General features: G+C 45.2%; 1 protein-coding gene across 2 annotated transcripts in view; it reads right to left on the bottom strand.

Annotated features, from left to right (window-relative positions):
* Positions 1 to 21,312, bottom strand: part of LOC8023759 (ralBP1-associated Eps domain-containing protein 1) — a 74,165-nt gene that overhangs the window by 13,736 nt on the left and 39,117 nt on the right. Inside the window, exons 9-15 of one of the 2 annotated variants that reach the window (XM_029984088.3) lie at positions 21,159 to 21,310; positions 20,116 to 20,222; positions 9,901 to 9,993; positions 9,174 to 9,270; positions 8,420 to 8,479; positions 8,263 to 8,347; positions 340 to 497 (exon numbers count right to left, since the gene is read on the bottom strand). In XM_029984088.3, coding sequence (XP_029839948.2) covers positions 340 to 497; positions 8,263 to 8,347; positions 8,420 to 8,479; positions 9,174 to 9,270; positions 9,901 to 9,993; positions 20,116 to 20,222; positions 21,159 to 21,310 — 752 coding nt within the window. The remainder of the gene's footprint in view (positions 1 to 339; positions 498 to 8,262; positions 8,348 to 8,419; positions 8,480 to 9,173; positions 9,271 to 9,900; positions 9,994 to 20,115; positions 20,223 to 21,158; positions 21,311 to 21,312) is intronic. The other variant, XM_029984089.3, reaches the window with a different exon arrangement.

Here is a 21,312-nt window from a genome sequence, read left to right as displayed (position 1 = left end):
AATATTCAAACAATATTTATAAAATGTAGCATTATATTGAGTGCATAATGGCAAATCTTGCGAACTAATTACAATGTCCCCAGGAATGCATCACACATTAGTTCCCATGGCCGCCCCCCCGCAGCTGCAAATCGCGAAATATTCTCGTTTTTTGCTTTGCTGTTACTCGACGGAATCACAATATTTCAAAATAATGAGGCGGTTTCTTTGTTCCTTTTTGTAAGATAAACAATGTAAAAACTGAAAACTGCACATTCTTTCGAAGTTAAAATTGTTGCATCGCCTCTTTAAGCATAGCGCATTCGGTGGCTCCGGCGTCGGCCAAGAGTGTTGCCTCACCGAGCCGGTTGAGGTCGAGGGAGGAGCTCCTAGCGTGGTTGCGCTTGGGCCTGGGAGGTGGGGGAGGAGGAGGCTCCTTCTTGGGCCCCTGGGGGAGGGACAGCTGCCCCTGGGACCCGGCCAGGGTCGGGGCTCCGGTCACTGCTCCTGAAAACGAGCTGCCAACAGAACCACGGCTCAGGCGGTGCCCCACCCTTGCTCCTTCGTGCGCACGGCTGCGCAGAGACGCCCCCGGGGAAGGAACGAAAGTCAGTCCATGCTTTGTCTCGCCTTAGCACGGACTACAGCGAAGGCTGTAATTGGGGTTCTGGGTTTTCGAGGTTCGTTCAAATTCGAGGGTGCTCCTTAGAGGTTTATTTTCTCTAGCAGGTTCAGTGTCTTTCGGCGTCGGACCATGAAATCGGCGTTTATCGGGGCTCACAATAATAAGAGAATGGGACACGGGCATGGGATTCCTCGAGCAGCAGGATACGTGTGACCCAAATGCTTGAAAAACGACCTGCTAAATTTGGCTGTGTGTATGTTTAGACACCAGGTAGGGCACATGGGAGCATGGTGTCTCCACAGTGGACAAGAAATTTATCCAGTGCAGTACCGCCGCTAGCCTGGGGTCTTTAACAGGCATTACACATTAGAGATACCCAACCCAGTTCCATAAGAGAAAGATACAAGAGCGAAAGAAGTAACCTCACAGATGGTTCACTCGGACCGTGTTTCGGGTAAACGCAGAATAAAGCTGTAGGTAGAGATTTTCTTTTTGCAAAGCCTGGGTTTTTCCCTCAAAGGGCAACTCTAATTCAGAGTCTTTCGGTTTTCCTTCATTTTGAGAAAACTCGCTCGAGGGTTAGTTTTCTGAGGTTTCTCGGTATTTGGCAAAAACTAGAAATCCTAGCTACCGTTGAACCTTAATCTAACGAACCCTGATCTAACGAAAATCTCGATTTAACGAATTTTTTTATGTCTCCCTATTTTGCATTCATTGAAGACAGTGCATTTTATTTCTCAATTTAGCAAAGTACTTATGCGCCGCAGTTTCGATTTAACGAAGCCCTTGGAAATCGCATTTGCACGGCTTCCGCGAGAAAAAAAATTATCGGCAACAAACTTTATCTTCGAAAACTAACATAAAAATGTGCAGACATTATCTTTTTCACAAAATAAAAAAAAGCACACACCGGTGCTGGTGGTGAAGATGATGACGAGAGCCTCTGCCTCTCGTGGGAAAAAAGTCCGCCATTACGTGCACCTACGCCTAATGAACAACAAATATTGTTTCGTGCATCGAGTGGTTGTGGGCTTCCTTCTGGAACAATGAGTGGCCTTCCGCACAAAAGGAAAGTTCTAGCTCTCGACATCAAGACGAAAATAATCACCGAAGTGACGAATGGCAAAAAGAAAAAGACGGTTGCCGAGAAGTATGGTATTTCGCAGAGTTCACTTTCCACGATCTTGAAATTAAAAGATAGCATCATAGCCACAGTAAGTGCCAGTGGTTCAAGTACAGCAAAAAAGAACCTGAAGACTGCTGCGTACGTCGACGTCTAAAAGGCCCTGTTTACTTGGTTTACCGACATGCGGGCTAAGAACGTGCCTTTGAGCAGAGAGCTGCTTCAACGAAAAGCCCGGGACTTTGCATGCATACTTGGATGCAATGACTTCAAAGCCAGCAGTGGGTGGCTGCAACGATTTAAAGATCGGCACAGCACCGTCGGAAAGGTAGTGAGTGGCGAGTCTGCTGCAGTTGACGCAATCGGAGCTGCTGACTGGCCATGTGATCGCATATTGGATATTTTGGCACGTTACGACGTCGCCGACACCTACAATGCCGATGAAACTGCCTTTTTCTTTAAGCCGGTGCAAAACAGAACCCTCGCACTAAAAAACGAAAAGTGCCATGGCGGTAAACAGTCCAAGCAACGCCTGACAGTGTTGCTATGTGCAAATATGGACGGAAGCGACAAACGGGTTCCATTGGTGATCGGGACGAGTGACAAGCCACAGTGCTTCAAAGGCAGCAAGAGAGTGCCCGAAAAGTATGTGTCTAATACCAAGGCATGGATGACACGCGCCTTATTAAGCGACTGGCTAACCGAGCTCAATGAGGACATGCAGAAGCAAAAGAGGGAAATCTGTCTACTTTTAGAGAATTGTTCGGCCCATCATGTTCAGGACCTAGTGCTACCGAACATTGAATTGCAATTCTTTCCTGCTAACTGTACGTCGCTGATACAACCACTGGATCAAGGCGTAATCAACAGTGTGAGGTGCTCATATCGCAAGCGCATGATACAAAAATTTTTATCGAACATGCACCTCAACAGAGCCACGAACATTGATGTCTTCATTGCCGTGGAAATGCTCTCTGCATCGTGGGACTCTACCAGCCAAGCCATTATTGCGAACTGTTCTAGAAAGGCTGGCATTAAAGAAACCGGCGTTTTTTCGGACAAAGAAATTGAATGCACCGATGAAGACGGCAATGAGGAGTCCACGGGACCATCCGCACACATCGCCGACTCCTGGCAGCAGCTTTGCGAGCAAGGTGCGGTTCCCAGCAACTTAACTCTTCAGGACTACCATATATCTAGCGATGCACGTGTTATTGTAACCGAAGAAATGGACGACGAGGCGATAATTGAGAGTAACAAAAAAACGAATGCGTGAAAACGAGGTCGATGAAGAGCCCGAGGCTCCAACGTACATGCCTACGTCAAAAGAGGTGATGGACACCATCGATCTTCTGCAGACGTATGCGGGCGCACAATCACAGGAACAAGCGCTAGCGGCATTGTCAACATACGAACGCCATGTGACACCAATGCTCTGGACGACTAAACGTCAAACGAAACTCACCGACTTCATGATTGTACCTTAAACAGATGTGCCGAGGTCCCCAAATAGATAGTTTCCCATTTGTGAACCTTTTTTGTCATGTGTTAACTGATCAAGCGAGGTCTAAATTGCAAGTCGGAATTACAGTAGTCATAACGTACCAGTGTACAACAGCTGATGGACGGTTCGCTTTATTGACTTTCTGAGAGAGTCGCATCTCACTCTTGGCGACGTAACGTTAGCTGCCATTCGCACCGTGCAGACATAAATGAACGAGACGGCTCTGTTGAAAACCGATGATGGTCGTATACCTGGCACGATCTGTCGGTAGTTACAGCCGCTAGAAAGTTGAAAACGATGATGATGATAGTAACAAGTTTTGTTTTCCCACGTGGTGCCATCTGTCGGCAGTCACGAACGATCCGCTCCGCGGTGGTGTATTGGTTTCGTTTTGCTTTTCCGACTGCGTGCTCTCCTACGGTGCTAGGCACTGCTCCCATAACCGTACAAAATGCAGGTCGATGAACTGCATTCTTCTATCACCGCCACATTTTGTACTGGAATCTTATTTGTAAAGGCTCACTTGCTAGATGTGAGGCAACTAAGGAGTTTTGGGAGTCTAGCAGACCACTTGTAATGCTAAAAAACCAAAACCTCGGTCTAATGAAACTTGCGATTTAACGAAATTTTCGGCTCAAAAGACGACTTTGTTAAATCGAGGTTCAACTGTATGAGCAAAAGTGGGTAACCTCAGTGGGCACTCCCTCCGCAGGGGTGTTAGTGTAGCCGAGGCGTGTTTTAAAGAGCCAGCGCTCCTAGCCTTGGCTGCAGCCTGGGTTAAAGTGAGACGAAGTATAAACGGCCAGTGATGGATGCGATTCGACGGTGCAACAAAATTGAGATACAAACCAAGCAAGAATGCAATTAAAAAATACAAATGAATTGCCAAAATGGCTTTTTCCACGCAGGCACGGTGGCAACGTAACGTTTGAACCCAGTTATTTGTGTAATATATTGAAATCCCTCGTCTTTCAACATTTTCAGAACCAAGCTTTTCTCAAATGTCAGCCTTGCAGAAAGGTGGTTCTTGGTGCAAACCTGTCAATTTCTTTTAGTAAAAAATGCTGGCAAAAAGAATGCCCCCCCCCCCCTTTTTTTTTTGGTATCGAGGAGTGTTTACTCGAAAGAGAGGCAAACATAGTGCAATATAAATTACATCTTAAAGAATGTGCAATTCTGACAGCAAAAACCAAAAGACATTTTTGGACAGTTGCTTCTTGCACTCTAAGAAAGGAAGAGAAAACAAATACACCTAAGCACTTCTAATGGAGTTGTGAATGCAAAAGCATGTACATTATTATTATATTGCAATATAATGCAAAGGTGCAAGCAAGCTGGACAAGAATGACGAAAATAATCCCTGGAGAAGGGGAACAAGAAGGGGAACACGCGTGTTGGTGCGCTGACTGGAGTTCCTGTATTGGCGACATGCGCTATCGAAAGCGTCGCTGTGGTCGGCCTACCACGATTGGCTGAATGCTGACTACGACGTCAAGAAAGGATTTCTCATCGACGGAAATAAGAGGAATGTATAAACTTCAATTTTGACTGTGTTGGCAAAGTTGGTTTCAGAGCGCTATGATTTCAAGGTTCCACCATGCTGATTACAAACACCATCGAACGTGTTGTTTGCAAGGTATTGACGTCACGAGAGGGAACCAAGCGAGGGCGCCACTGTAACATCTCGCCGCTAATAGGCTCCCTAGAGGAGCCAGAGTTGCGCGTCTGTTTTCCACGTGCTGCCGCGCCGCTATTCGCCGAGATCCGATCACGTGAGGAGCCGGATCAAGTGCCATGCAGGAAAGTAGACATTGCACGCGCCCCCGCGTACGTTCCCCTACTTTTGAGCACGCCGCACGCCTCGAACGCGCGGCCCCGAATTCAGTAATGTGATGAGCAGGATCAACATGCTGTGCAGGAAAGACAGCGCTATGAAGATGAACGCGCAACTCTGGCTCCCGTAGGGAGCCTATACAAGAACTCTAGCGCTGACGGACACGCAGCGCCATGAGGTGGCCAGCTGTTAAAACTGACGCTGCGCATCTGTTTGAACAACTGGCCACCCCATGGCGCTGCATGTCCGACGAATGGGATCCGGGTCGACGCGTGCTAGCCAATAGGATCGAAGCGGCGTAAAAGGTGCCGTGGCTAACCGGTGAGTGGGAGCTGGCTTGACTTGGAGAAGGATTTAAGAACCGTCTGGCGTGGTTTTAAAACTGATGACGTCGGCTTGCTCCATGAGACAGTTAATGCTTTCACATTAAAAACACGGCCTTTCTTAGCAGGGTGTATTTTAGATAATGAGGCCACAGGTAAAGATGGATTCACTTTAAGTATTACAATACAGAAATTTCTACTTACACCCATAAGTGTAAAAGGTGATGGCACAACAGCTCTCCTGCTGGGAAACGGTGTGTTTTGTTTTCTCTTCCTTTCTTAGAGTGCAAGAAGCGACTGTCCAAAAAAGTCTTTTGGTTGTTTCCATCAGAAAGGAAATACTATAAAAATGGCACATTCTTTAAGATGTAATTTATAGTGCGCCATTTTTGCCTTTCTTTCGGGTAAACACTCCGAGATCGGTACTTGAGGCCGGCTCAACACGAAGGCATTATTATTTGTTAACCGACAGACTAAAATGATTAAAATTAAAAGTTGTCTTAACTCCAGTGATCAAATATATCCCTTCATTTTAAAACTTTTAATTTTGACACAATTGTTTTTAGTAATATTTTGCTCCTATCTGCCATATCACAAGGCAAGGTAGTTGATCCCTCCAACTTCAAGTAGTATAAACAAATAAGAGGCAACAGGGACCTTAATTCAATCAAGTGACATTGTTCATTTTAGTTTCTTATATTCTAGCAGTATTAGTTTACAGCACAATGGCTTTGGTTCAGTCTCCGCTGAGGAACCACACATCTTCAGTATGAACAAACCAACCTGTTGAGATTATGTGCTTCATCTATTATTTTCAGAAGTCGAGAGCTAGCATAGCTTGGCAAAAGAAAAAATAGCAAGGAAAGAAAGTTTTGATGCTGTAGTGTAAATTTTTGTATCCTTTCCGAAAGACAAAACAAAATGCTAACATTGCCATTTACGGAGCTTTTGGATGAGATGCTACAATATATTATCAATAGATTGTTCTCGACATAGCCGAAGAGTGTACCATAGTTGGATACATGATACAGTTCCAAAGTACCATACTAGAGTGCCCAAAACAAATACTGCCGACATGTACACATTCTAATAACACAATGTGGTGCAGAAGAAAAAGGTTCAGTGACGAGACTGATGAGGCCTAAAAATTAAAAAAACAAAGATAAATGCATGCTGGGATGCTTGGTCATGACGCATGCACTTAGTGAGCATGAGCAAGAATGATGCATGCACTTAGTGAGCAGGTATCAAAACAAATAAGTAGAAAGTAATCAGTAGCAATATATTAATAAAACTTAGAAGACAGATTGTCAGCAAAACTTGCAAGTCTCTACCAATGCAGTAAACACTAGGCTACAAATAAGTCTGCTACCAAATGCCACATACACCTAGAGCACAGAAACATATCCAGATGGATCCCTGAACAGCGTGCTGCCCTTACCTTCTCCTCAAGTCCCTAGTTTGCACAAAGACAATCAAGTGCAACACAACATTCAGTTCTGAAAGGCCTGGTGGTGCACTCAACACACTCTACAGTACCTATACGCCAGTGGCAAACTATCAAAGCTTTCAGTCTTGGACAGCACTCCAAAGCTACAAACAAGCTCTGTTAATGTACAAGGAAACAGCTGAGTCACAAGTGGTACGCACAGTTACAAGGGTTGCTCAGAAAGTAATGCTCCACATTTCTTTTCTCCCCCAAAAATAAAGATTGTATTATAAAAATGTACAAGATGCAGCATTGGTGTTTCCTGCATACATGTGTGCCAATTCACGGCCGTTTAAATTTTTCATAACCGTGTGTATGCAGTGTATGGGAATTATACAATCGGTAGGCGCACAGTTGGATGCTGGGCGAAAAGAATTAAAGCATTAGAAGGTGGGAGACAAAGCTGCGTGAATGGTCGTAGTCGGAGCGTCCTGCCACCACCCCTAACCCAGACATCTTGCAGCGTGCTGATAAATTGTCTCGCACAAATTTGCACGTCGCAAGTCAACAGTTGGCCCTAGAGCTTTTAGTTAGCAAAGGAATTGCAGTGCCAATTATTGACATTATCGGCACGTGCGACATAACAAAAATAATGAGACTTCTTTTTTTTTTTTTTCCTCGAGTTTGAAAATGCTTGTTTTTACAAAAGCCTCAAACTCTGGAGACGATTGTCAACTGTTGTTCGATTTTACTCCCCCCAACCACTCCTATAAGCCTGATTTGGCACCGCAAAATTTTCATCTCTTCAGGCCGCTAAGGGATGCACTGTGCTAAACAAAGTTTGAGAACAACAATAGCATCGTTTGTGGGGCGAGAGCATGGCTGCGTGAGCCAAAAACGATCTGGTACAGGAAAGGCATCCACGCCCGTTTCACGCCAGCATAAAACAAACAAACTAAGCAGAGATTACGTAAAAACAATAGCATGTATGCAAGAAAGGTGCAGTAATATTCACTGCAAAGTTTGTATAATTTGAATGAAAAGAAAACGAAGGCCGGGCATTACTTTTTGAGCAATCCTCGTACAAGTGACTACATTTTCAAATACGCAAAGGTGCTCGGCATATGCCCTTCTCCCCTCCGAAAGGGACCATCAGGCTAAACTCGCAAGAGAGCAGTTGTGGTTATTTGACGATAATGTTTGCAGGCTTTATGGCACAAAAGTTTGCAGTTATTTCAGCCAAAATATTAATTTCTCGCAGCAAGTACTACGTGGCTTTCGAAATTACTAAATTCCATCCGGCAAATATTTATGTGACATAGGGGCTTTGCTGTATATCCCAGACATTACAAGTGCCACTCGTGGTTTCATGCACTGAAGCTACATGTGTTCCGTGATGTACAGAGCAGATATAAAAAAAATGGACGTCGGTATCACTGACTCACTTTGCAGCGACATCTCCGGACACCTCTGTGGTTACAACGTATGCCAGAGTCTGTTGGGGAACCATGGGCAAGGTTGCAGAAGAGCCTAAGGAACAGAGGAGAGAGGACAGGAGTCAGTTGCTGGGAACCAATGAATCAGTCAATTGGTCACTCGTACCAGGCAACCTCTTGACAATGTTCTTCTGCGTGGCACCTCCCTTGCAATCTCCGCAAGCATCTGGTAGTCACGAGATCAGAGAAAAGAGAGTGAACGTGAACGAAGAATGTCTCAATCTTGAAACTCGCCCCCTGCCTTACAAAAATTTAGGCACGTCTCGACCGTATCCGATAAACTCGGAGGTGCACTGAATGTAGTGTGAATGAGCTGGACACGTATTCTGCGAGTGTGATGTCGCCAGACATTCCTGTGTCGTGCGACGTCATGACTCTTACGTAACGTGACCTCGTGACCTCACTAGACGTCGTGACCTCACGGCGTCAATGCGACCAAAACCGTGCACTATCTACGAGAAACGAGTGATTATAACATAGTCACAATTATTTTCAGCCTGTGGTCAGAATCGAATTTGGGGGCTTTCACGTGCCAAGCCAACGTAGGGCATCTGGCATGCCCCGGCGGAGGTCTGAGGATTAATTTCGACCCCCCGGGGGTCTTCCGAAGTGCAACCGCAACCGAGAACGCGGTTACTTCTCTGCAATACGAGCCTGTAGTGAAAAGATAATGCTTTAAAGAAAGAGGGAATATATGCGAATCAAAAAAGCTACAGGACTACTGGACAGAGGTACGTCTTTTCGTCGTAAAAATAGTCAAAGGCAGTTGCAACGCAGTCAATCACACTCAAAAGTCAAATGCAAAATCCGCCTTTTATACCTAAAACTAGGAGCTCCAGACTACTAAAGCAATGGCACACCTGCAGATATAGGTGGCTTTTCTTGTTCACTGGTGTAAGGGATGGCGTGACCATCCGGCGAGACGCGTCTTGCTACTGGATGTAAAATTCTTGGGTCCTGCAACGAAGCGAGACAATTGGACCGACGAAAACATGCAAACAGAGCAGTAGTTCGGAAAGCGCAGTCCCTACGGCAAGGTTAACACGAGTCAGACGCAACTCACTCATGCAGCACACGCAAGTAGGTCATGCAACTTGAACTGCCCTCACGGCCTATCTAGTAAGCGAGATTATATATTTACGCTTTCACCAAACCCGCTACCGAACAATTATCTCCACCCGTCGTATGCAAACTTTCCAGCAACAACAGCAGCTTCACATACGACTCAAAACTTTCACTGGTTAATCGAGACGTCGAGCAGCGGCTAGGCTATGACAAACACTCACGGTAACAAACATGTTTGACACACACAATGAGGGGAAACCGTGAAGAAAGCAATGCGCCAAGGAAAATTTGTTAGCCTTCTTGGGGATCGAGGCAAGTGCAGGCGCAGTTCGAGTCAACGAGAACAGAGAATCGGAAGGGGGGCAGCAGCCTGCAGAGTTTTCATGCACATTCTGATTCAGTGGCCGCGTCCAAAAGACGGCTGGCCCCGGACAAGTGCTCGATTGCTGTCTCCATTGCTTGCCAACCGCCGCGGTGGTTAATGGCCCCAGAACAACAAGAAGCACAGAAGCTGCACGCAACCTGTTCGACAGAGGCCGTTGAGAAATCGAAATTCACCGGCTTCATGCTGGGCGAGGAGACTGTGCTGGTGGGCGAATCGTTGAACTTGGTCCACTGCAAGGGGAGACGCACGTCATTAGTTGTTTCCAGAGGCGCCAAGCAGTTGCACTATGCGCAATTCTAACGCCGTCCAAATGAGGTGGCAGCAGGGCACGCCCGTCCGATTATTAATCTGCACAAACTGATTCTACACCGCAAGTTGCTGTCAAGACCGGTAAACAAGGTCGGTGGTAAAAAAAAAGTGGCGACAGCAAAGCGATCATGATTTCCCATTTCCTTTTGCACTTTGTTATAACCGAAGTCAGCTATAATGAAATAGCAGATATAGCGAAGTGATTTCCGATTCCCGTTCACTTCATTATAACCGGTCTTGACAGTATTTCCTGTCTGTAAGCTCAATACTTTACATATAATCATTCAAAGTATTTATTGCAAGGGGCTAATGTATGCAAGTGAGCTGGGTAGGAAACATAGGAAACAACCCCCGAGATCTTGTGTCGTGTTGTCCGTTTATTTTAGTTGTTGCAGCCTCAGGGTTTCGATGAAATGTTTCAAAGTACTGATTTATTAGAAAAAATATTTTACTAAATAAGTTTATAACTGACATGGACGTTTGCATGGAATAAATTGCTCCACGAGTGCCGATTCCCGTCTCGTCTACGGATAGGCACCAGATTTTCTTAAGTATATTTATAAGAAAAATATGCAGATGTTTTTTGGCACTTGTTTCTTTTTTAAATATCGGCGTATTTCTGCGATTTGTTTCATGTGGACACTAAAAAAGATAATTATCTGTAAACAAAAATTGCCGATAGAAAAAAAAAACACAAAAGAACAAGAACAATAACTCTTCATGAAAATGGAGTTTTAATCCAATTTAAGAAGGGAAGCTGGTCTTTAACTTTTTGTATTTCACTTCTCATTTATTGTGCTGAAATTTAGTATACTGATGTGTTTCTCAGTGGTGATTTCAAATATGCAATTAGTTTTCAGATAGCTTTATTAGATCCTGAACTACCAACAAATTTGTAATTTCAATTAGGTCTTCTTTACGGGTCGTTAGCGTAAACTTCTTCAGAAAATATCAGAAATTGCTAAAGAATTGCATTCACCAAGACATGCTTTGTGAGGTGATGCTATTTTTGTTGCTTTATATCTCATACAAAAACTTCAATTGATTAGTCTAAAAAAGATGTAGCCTCCCGTTTTGTGCAACTTGATTACAAACGTTTTTTACCAATGTAATATCATTAAATCAGGTTTAAAATAGCATCACCGCACAAAACATGTCTTGGTGAATGCAATTCTATAAAAATTTCCGTTATTTTCTGAAGAATTTTACGCTTACAAATTTATTGGTAACTCAGGATCTAGAAAAGCTCTCTGATAATTAATTCCATATTTGAAATCACCACTGAGAAATACATCACTATACTAAATTTCAACACAATAAATGGGAAAAAAAGAGCTAAAGATTAACATTTTTTTAAAAATTCGCACACACATTTATAACAGCACTTGCAATTGACAGATGACCAGTCCGATACCTTTAACGTAATTGCCCAGAGCTTTTCATTTCGTTGTTACCCCGAAACCCTCCTGTTCTGTGCGACAACAAAAATCAATGCGCTTGAAGCTAGATGTTTCCGCCACTTAGCAAGGCAAGTGTATCTTGCTTCTTTCGCAAGATTCAATCGGTAACGACTGCCAGTGCAGTTTTAAACACTGTTGTCCAGCTATGACCTGAATAGTACAAAGACATTGTGACCCTTTGTGGTGACCAGCTGACTAACCTAACCCTAACCAAATACTTGACTATACTACGGGAATACAAAACACTCTCCTTATTTGCATTAGACAGAACGACAGCTGTGCCAAATCCTCCCCTGGTGCAGCGGTGTATTTGCCGACGCCTCTCTCCCGACTTCACCCCTCTTCCTGCCAAAGCATGTGGCCAAAAGATGCCTCGGAATGCGGTGCGGTTGACGGGGTCTTGGATGTGAAGACGGTACCGCTGCTGCCATCACACTTGTTTCCACGGTTCTTCGTTGTCGTCTTTTTTTTATGTCTTCTCAGGGAGCGTTCAGTATTCCCCTAGTAAAGTATTTGCCCTAAATCTCATGCCGCTGCCCTTCGAGGTCAGTACAGGTGTTCTTGATTTTGGGTAAGATTACACGCCCGACCAAATGTCTAAGGACGGGGGATTTTGACAAAAATAGTCCTTGTTGCAGAATTTTTCAGAAACTGATGTGTTACGGTCTTAACTGATTTCACCATTTTGACACAGGCAAATGTTTACTGGTGTTTTTCGGTCAAAACCAAAGTCTGCGGCCTATCTATAGGCCCCCAAAAGCGTTATCAATTGTTATGTTTTCCCAGATCAAGCACTTCTTTATTGCAATCCCCCGAAACATGTATGAACGAGTTCCTACTGAACCAATTTTTGCTATTACGAGTCAAAAGGTCTCCCACCATACATTTTTTTGCGTTAATGTCTCCACAGGCATTCTTTGAAAACTTTCTGAGAAGCTTTAAATGAAGAGTCTAATGCAAAACTTCATAAAGGCAGACGGGTGGAAAATTGGGCTTGTTTATTTGCCGACGCCTCTCCCCCCACTACCCTCCTCTTGCTGCCACAGCACGTGGCCAGGAAACGCCTTGGAATGCGGTGCGGTTGACGGGGTCCCGGATATGAAGAGAGTACATCTGCTGCTGTCACACTTGTTTCCACGGTTCTTTGTCGTCGTCTTTTTCTATGTATTCTCAAGGAGTGTCCAGTATTCCCCTAGTAAAGTATTTTCCCTAACTCTCATGCTACTGTCCCTCGAGATCAGGACAGGTGCTTGATTTTGGGCAAGATTACACACCCGACAAAACATCCAAGGACGAGGATTTCGACAAAAATAGTCCTTGCTGCAGAAATTTTCAGAAATGGGTGTTTGCACTGACTGAGGCCGAGATGGCGTTTCTAAAGACAATGACATGTGTCAGCACGTAAACATCATGAGTTTACTGTTTTTAAGACGTGTAGTTTGACAACAAGGAGGTGAAGTGCACATGAGCGATCTGGGGGGCGGGATGCTTTTTTGTGTTTTCTGAGGTTTCGATAAGCATATCAGTTGCCAGTGAGCACTTGTCCGTCGTACGTGTTTTCTTACTCTGTCCTCGTCTCCTGTGCGTTTTCAAATCACGATGAACTTCACAAAAGCAACTCTGCGTTGCAGTCCCTTCGTATCAAACAAGGTTTAAAAAATCGGTAATACTAGGAAACATAATAATAGAAACCGAATGCAAATTCTGCAACTACGAGAGTGGTTTGAAAAGGTGAAAGTGAAATCCTCCCTGCACAACATGGCCGTCATGAGACTGAAGTCCCTAGGTCGCGACCAGTGCCGCAACAAACAAGTCATCGCAACAAAACGCCGCTTTGTAGAAGCCACGATGGAAGCAGCGCCACACAGGAGTACTATGGGTATGCGACAGCTGCAGCCACCGTCCGTCCCTTCATGAGCAGCGGCTGCAACGGCCGCAAGGTATTTTAAGAAAGAGGTTCGCTGGAAACATCTATCGTTGCAGTCGCCGACAGGATGAAAGCGGCAGGGCGCCCCTTTCCGACGCTCGGCTACCGGCTTGCGCTCTTTGCCTTCTGTGGTGCTTTGACCGCATCTGCACGGCCCGAGGCTCACGTGGACGCGAAAGCGTCATCGAAGGGGAGGAGCTCGAGCCAGAGGTGGGGCGACCGACGCACTTTTGCGTTGTTCCAATCCTGCCCGTGATTTCACCACAACAATAAACAAGTGCTTCTCTCCAGAACTCCGACAAATATACAAATACATAAATAAGTTGCAAAAACCGAGACTATACGCTTGCACGTGCAAGTTGCACTACAAAAAAAAAAAAAACTATTAAAAAAAAAAAGGTTTTTTCAATTTGGTGTTTGAAGTGGCAAATAGTATTAAACAGTGAAAAGTGTAGACATGTGGAAATAGTGGATTTTGAGTTCAAAGCAAATACAGTGTTTTTGGTCGAACGTTTTTAAATGGAATGTCGAATAGTTTCTCCGAGTCTTTTACTACCGCACATTGTGCTTATGGGGACACATCCCCTAGGAGGGTCAACTTTTGAACCCTTGGCTTAAAATTATTGAAATTCACAGGGTAGGCTGGTGGTCATGCTAGAGGGGGCATAACAAAATTTCAGGTCTGTCTGTTAAGTGGGATGGAAATTAGGACAGCTTTTATCAGCAACATGCCTACATTGTTTAGTTAATCTATCGTTGGAAAACTATCACAACGCTCAAGAATTTTATTCGCTAGATATGTAGGAGAATGCCTAGGAGGTGCGGCTATGGAAAGCTTTTTGTAAAAAGTCATTTATTTTTTTCAGTTTTTTCTTCTGCAAAATTGGTCAACTTTTTGGTCTTCTGTGTCTTTGACAAAATGTCAACATTTCTTATAAAAGACATCCGTAAAGTGACAAAAAAATTTCATAGCCGCACTCCTTATTAAATTTCAATCAGGAAAAGTGAAGCACGAGCCTTCCTTGTATTGCCATTATGAAACAATAGATTGACTAAAATGGAATTTATACCAAAAAGTGGAACAGAGAAAAATGCATTCAAAGTGCTTCAAACCCTACAGAAAATAAGTTATAAAAAATTAACTATGCAGTGTAAACTAGTGGAAATTTCTGAAAATACTCTCTAGATGTTAGTGGATGTAAATATGTAATTTTTCAAAATCAACGTTTTTTTAAGAATTCTTTTTTTCTGGGTAGTGTCCCCCCTTAAATGAAAATTCAGCTGAACTCACAAAGATTGTTTCCAAACTTCTGCTCGTCCACTTCTAGGCTCGGGTTATTTTAATATAACCATGGGTATTCGTGAACTGCGACACTATTGAGGCTAGCGTAACTTCCGCAGCGCTTTAACTCCGTCAAAGTGTGCGAGCACAGGCGAATGAGATGCAACACAGAGCCACAAGCTTGGCACTGCGGGGCTGGAGCACTGTGGAGGCTGGGCTAGCCTTGACGGTGTAGCACCAAATAGTTGACGCCGAGTATAGGGGCGTGCAAGGTATTTGAGAACACAGTGGTGGTTTCAACAAATAAAACAATGTTTCGAAGAAGTGTTCATATATTTGAGCAGAATTTGGTATGGATACCATCTCCTATTCATGTTCTCTAACTTCATTCAATGAAACCACCTTCAGCATGTGGGGATTCCTCTGGTCTCCCTTCCCCGATGGCTGTGATAACGGCCGCGGGTCGGAACGCTCGGCCTTCTTCGCCGTGAGCTCCGACCTGTTCGTGAGGCGGAGGGCCGCCTGGCTTGGGGGGCTCTCCTCTCACTCTCCCGGGGGGACCTCTTTCCATCCCCCCGCTCGGATGCGGATCACTGCTGACAGGCGAGGAGGTTTCACCTCTTGTTTTCCCGCTTTCGGGAAAGGGACTCGTCCGGGTGACCGCGAAAGAGATCGGACGTGCGTCGGCGACTTCTCCGATGCTTCCCCGGTCTTGGCTCTCCAGACCCCCGCGTCTGGCCAGGTAAGGACCTTTTCTTACCTTGCCGGCGCGGGGGGCATTTTGGATGGGGACATTGCAGTTCATTTTAAGAGTGTTCTAATAAATGCTCTTGGACTCTGTCCTTACTCTGGTACGTGTGTCTTCTCTTCCGCTATATTCGAGAGAGCGAGACAAGGTAGACGATCATTGGCACCGACGGAGGTAATTAATCGAACCGACCCGCGGTAATGTGGCCCTAAACGTCGTCTACATTGCCGCGGAGATGTGGGGACCGCGCTACTAGGTTTGACGTCTCCTTTGCGATATCGCCGCTGTTGAGACAACGCTTTGGTTACTCTATCGGTGCCTGTGTTAGTAGCAACATCCCACAAGCGGCAATGACCGACATGATGCAGGTTCGAGATTTACCGCGTGCACCATCAGGTGGTCCTTGTTGATGTCGACCATAGCACCCACAATGGCAGCCTTTAACTCTTGACGACGACCCAGACATAGTAGTCCGGGGGGTTTACATCTGGGAAGTTGGAAGGCCGCGTGTTGGGGGCGACATGGCCGTGGAGGTAGTCAGCCAGCCAATCTTGGGTTGCATGGGTCGTGTGGCATGGAGCACTCTTGTTGAAAAATCTATGACCTCCTCTGGGCCACCCCTTCTATTCAAGGTTTTACTACAGTGCCCAGAGTCTCGATGTAGGCTTCGAGTTGACCCTAAGGCTTTGTTGGAAGAAGTACAGCGGTACGACTTGGCCCTCGTTACTCACAACGGCTAGGGCCAAGCTGCGGCTCTCGAGCCGCAGCTTGGCCACCCCTGCAGTGTATGATTGGCCTAAGCCGTTTTGGAGCACCTTTTGGAGCAGCCAAAACAGTGTTTTGGAGCAGCAAAAGTGGCTTTTGGAGCAGCCAAAACAGTGTTTTAGAGCAGCAAAAGTGGCTTTTGGAGCAGCCAAAACAGTGTTTAAGAGCACCAAAAGTAACTTTCAGAGCAGATATTCTTAGAAAAAAAAAAAACTATATGTGTTTTAGGTGCTGGACAAACGAAGACCACTTTGCTCACCGAAATGAATGAATTATGGTCAAGTTCGACCACCTAGGAGTCTTTTAAGAAGTAACTGAAATGTCAATGACATGACAGATTTTGCAATGCTTCAGTTAAATGATACATATATATGTACCCACTATAGATAGATAAGAACCAAACTTCACATATTCAAATTTATTTGAAAACCAAAATTCACATATTAAAATTTATTTGAAAATGACCAGCTTAGTAGTAAATATCACAGCATTAGGTTGACTAGTGATATAGTATAATAAATGGAAGCAGTCCCCGACTGATGAAACACATAGCTACTGCAGTGCAATGCGAAATTGCACACAAGAAAAAGGTGCATTACAACTAGCGGGTACTTTTTGCTTTTCAAAACTTTCTGCAAAGCTGCTGCAAGCTTCGCTTTGGCTTAGGCTAGTAATGAATGTCCCCTTTCAATGCCTCCAAAGAGACATTGAGACATCCCAGAAGTGTACAGTGCGGTAGGCGTTGCCGAGCAATTCTGAAAAACCGCTTGTCACCATTTTACTGGTTTCCGACGTGCCAGATTTTCGTCAAAAGTAAACGTGAAACAGTGGATTGCAAGCGTCCCGGCTGGTGCCTCTGTCGTGCAATCATGTTCGCAGGCACGTCAGGGCAACTTCGGCAGGCTTGCAGCTGCACGTGCTTCGTCGCGCGAGCGGAGACGGCTGTTTGATCGAAACCAAAACCATGCCTCCCCGCTCCGCCGCCAACTGGTTTCCAAAAATGTATGTAAAATGTAACTGCCCAGCATGCGACAAAAAACAGCCCAGCGACGCGTGCTTGCAAGGCCGGCAGGCGAGGTACAAGCTAAACATACAGAGAAAAAGAACCTGAGCGCATCGATGCAGGACAAGTCAGGGTCAAAACATTCTTGGAGTGCTTTGTGCAACGACTGAACTCGAGACAAACAAGCACGCAGTGCGGGTTCAGCGTGCAGACATTACCTTTTTTTCTTTAGCTCACTTCTGTTCACAAACTTTTTTTGAGCGACAGATTTTTCATGTACTGGGGTCCCTCGAAAGAAAGCCACCCAAGAGAAACCTAGGTAATCAATACTTCCACACAGCAGTCTTTGAGTTAAAAAGGGATTTTTGTAGTAGCGTATGTTTTAAACAAGAACAGGAATGTTGATGAACATGCGGCGGTCCTTATATTTCAGTTTAGGAAGCTCCATATCTGTAGCGATGTGCGGACTGGCAGGCGAAAGGCCAAATATAGTTTTCCCACGGCCGTTGCTTTCAGAAGCGAGTGTTTCAAGCTCAACAAGTAACTCCCGCCGCGCAAAAACGTAATTTCGTTTCACAGTGTGACGGCATGGCTGGTACCCAGCACGTTAGCGTCGGAGCGTCCGCACACGTCCGCACATATCGTTAAAAAAAAAAAAAAAAAAGCGAGACAAGATTTACGAGATGACGAGGGCGCGAAAGAAGAGACGGCGGGAAAAACCATGCGCGACCGGATGGACGATTGATGTAACTAAAGCAAGTGTGCAGGCGAGCTGGTTCAATACTGACATTGGAGTTTAGTGCCTGTCCTACGTCCATTCTTTTCCCCGGCTCCAGTGTTACAATGTCACAATTGATGCAGGGTACTTGTGTCGGGTTGCCGCTTGCGCCACCTAGCTCACGCATGCTCTATTACGGTACTCAGTTTAGTTTCGGTTTTGAAAGGCGACTAAAACTGATCCTTTGGTGCAGATTACTCATATTTTGGCAAAATGTAGCAGGATGTAGCAGGGTTAGCCCTTTGGCGCAGTTTGGCGCAATTGGCGCAGCAATCACATCACTGCCCCTGCACTAGATAGATAGAGCCCGGCGCGGATAACATTTTGATTATCCGCATCCACAGACTTCGTATCCACATCCAGCCGCATCCGCAAACTTTTTACATTATTACATCCATATCCAATCCGCATCTGCATACATTATCCCCATCCGTATCCGAACCCCATGTGCAAAATCTGCAACCAGATTTGACTCACAATCCAGGCATTCATTGTATATCATAACATCAAGCGAGAATAAAAAAAAAAAAATAGAAAAAGCACTTTTTAAGTTGTTTGCTTATCTTTGTACAAAGAAATCTTCGGATCACCATTCAAAGGGGATGTCATTTTATCATTATCAGTTTCATTGTATTTATATTAAAAGCGATCAGCCTTCCCGAGACACTGCGCGTCGAAGGAAAAATTATCTCAGTTGTGTGATTGTCCTAGGAGTCCACGACACTTTGCCCAGAAGTGCAGAAAAAGGATGTCGATGCACTTCTTTGTTTTTGGACTCATGACCACACTACTCTTTGCAAAGAGGAGGACATTTCTTCTACTTTCTTGTGACTTGTATGTTTGAGGTTTTCTTTGCCCGGAGAAAGTTTACACTCTTTCCCTGCCAATGTACTAGCTTTATCGGGACGATTGATGCCCTGCAATCTTTACTTTTTCTATAGATAGCATTTTTGACGAGAGGAAATGCACTAACTGAAGCGATCTTCAGTGAGAATCAGATCTTTCTCAGGATCCCTATTGTTTCTTCGAAATGCGTTTTGTGGAAATATGTTTCATGGACAACTTTTCACGGATATACATTTCACGGACACACGGTTCGTCGACGTTGTACGTTTTGTGGGCACATGCCCCTGCAACATTTTGTTAACAATGCATTTCTTCACTAAGCTGCTAAGAGCTAGCGTGCGATCCACTATGGTGAGCTTAACCAAACCATACCCTCCTCTCCCTTGTAATCCAGGCGAGAAGCAAAATGTTTGTTACAAAAATAGCTGGGTTGCGCACAAAGAAACGTCTCAGGTTTTTCGATGAGACGAACACGAGAAGCCTTTCGATCAAACGTCGCATGTCAACGAAACGATCTGTAGACGAAACGTCAGTCGACGAACTGAATGCCACCCGGCAAAAATTTAGATCCGAATCCGCGGACATCCGCATCCGCAACCTGCCAAAATTTGTCTAATTTTTATCCGCATCCGCCACTTTCCTGCGGATATCTAAAGATATCCATGGGTAATCTGCGGATGTGCAGGGCTCTATAGATAGACGACATAGATACGGGCGAAGGCGAAGTCAAGCATCTAGAGAGATGTAGTAAGAGTATGAGAAGTTATGCACCCTGAAGTAATGTTCTCAAATGCCTTTCACACCCTGCACTTTTGCACAATTGTGGCGCGTTAGCCCCGTTGAGTGTGCTTCTTGCAGAGCACCAATGCATTGAGGAGAAGCAATACTAACAAAGCCCGCAAGCTCCGGAAGTATTGCTTCCCGCAGTGCAAAGGTGTTCAGCGAGAAGAGCACTTAACGGGGCTAACCCGCAGAGATGAGCACTTCGAAAAGTATGAATATCGCAGTTCAGCTCGAAGCGAACAGCGAATAGCACATTATTCTAAACAACTATTAGGAAGTTTGAATATTCACACAACACTAAAAAAAAGTGCGTAAAAATTATTATACTAAATGTGCCCTTGCAAACTGGCAGTGAATTCAAACGCTCTTGGTACCCGCCACTAGTATATCCCGTGAGCCTGCAGGCAGAAACGAGAAAAGTCATGCAGTGAAGAAAATGGGCAAGCCTTGCCTCTTTGTTCTGGGGCGACAAGGGCTCCTTCAGAGGGGGGCTGTGGCTCCGCGGCCTCGGGATGGGAGCAGGGTGGGAAGGAGCCTGATGTCCGCTCGCATCTACCACTGCGCAGGCGGAGAGAAGTTGCATGGAGATCCCATTCTGGTTGCTGCGAAATCTTATTTACTTTTTGCAGACCAAGCCAAGATATCATTTGCAGACGGTTCGTCAGAGAATGCAAGCAAAGAATGGGGTCTGTCCGTTACGGAGCACCCTTCGTAGACGAAAATGAAGTTAAAAAACACCGTACATTGTATAACACACCAAGAAAAAAAAAAGAAGAAACAAATGAAGAAATGGATTGCCCGTCACAAATCGAGTGGCACAATGCAGTGAAATTGGACGCAGGCTGAAATCGTGCTTGCCTGCTACTATTTGATGTTAGAAGCGACTGACAACCTGTGCTTTGCAAATCTCAAATTGTTTCGCTGCCGCACATGAACCAAGATCAACCGATAGATTGAAGAACACTACAAACACACCAGAGGCAAAAAGACATCTCCGCCATTCAACCTTTAGCGTAAAGTTTTGACAAAAAACACTGTCCGGTCATGGACACACGAATCGGTAAAAAATTTCTCACTGGTCGATAACCAGCGCCCAGCAGAAAGTTGTTCGCTCCACGTCAAATCAACAGCCCAGGAAGCTCTCGGGCCTCACTGGAACCAAAATCTTAAGCACGTCTCTATCATATCTGATAAACTCTGACACATACTCTGTGTGCTGCCATGCGATGTCATGAGGTCACGGGACTCTGACATTACGCAATGTCAAGGTTATAAGATTGCAGTCAAGGTCACATAAGGACATAACATCAAGGCCATATGAGCAATATAGCCCCTATGGAACTGCGTTGCTTATGTGACCTTGGCTCCCGTGTCCGTCGAGCCTAACGGTCAAGCATAACGCGTCGCTTTTCTCACGAAACTCGGCCCTGTAACGCATTTTGAGTTAAAATCAGACCCTGGGGATCGCACGAGGGGGGGCCGAACCAGACCTACCGTCCACGGGTTTTTGGGGCAGCTTGGGCACGAGGGACGGGGGCAGCACTTCGGGGAGCTCGATGCTGTTTCTCCTCAGGACCACAAGGTGCATGGCCGTGCGGAATTCCTCGATGCTCAGGGCACCATCCTTGTCAATGTCCGACAGTTGCCT

This window comes from Ixodes scapularis, unplaced genomic scaffold (genome assembly GCF_016920785.2).
Source record: "Ixodes scapularis isolate PalLabHiFi unplaced genomic scaffold, ASM1692078v2 PGA_scaffold2__306_contigs__length_199485367, whole genome shotgun sequence".
In the NCBI taxonomy this organism is placed as follows: Eukaryota; Metazoa; Arthropoda; class Arachnida; order Ixodida; family Ixodidae; genus Ixodes; species Ixodes scapularis.
The sequence above is the reverse complement of the archived record's forward strand: the minus strand, read 5'-3'. Positions and strand labels throughout refer to the sequence as shown.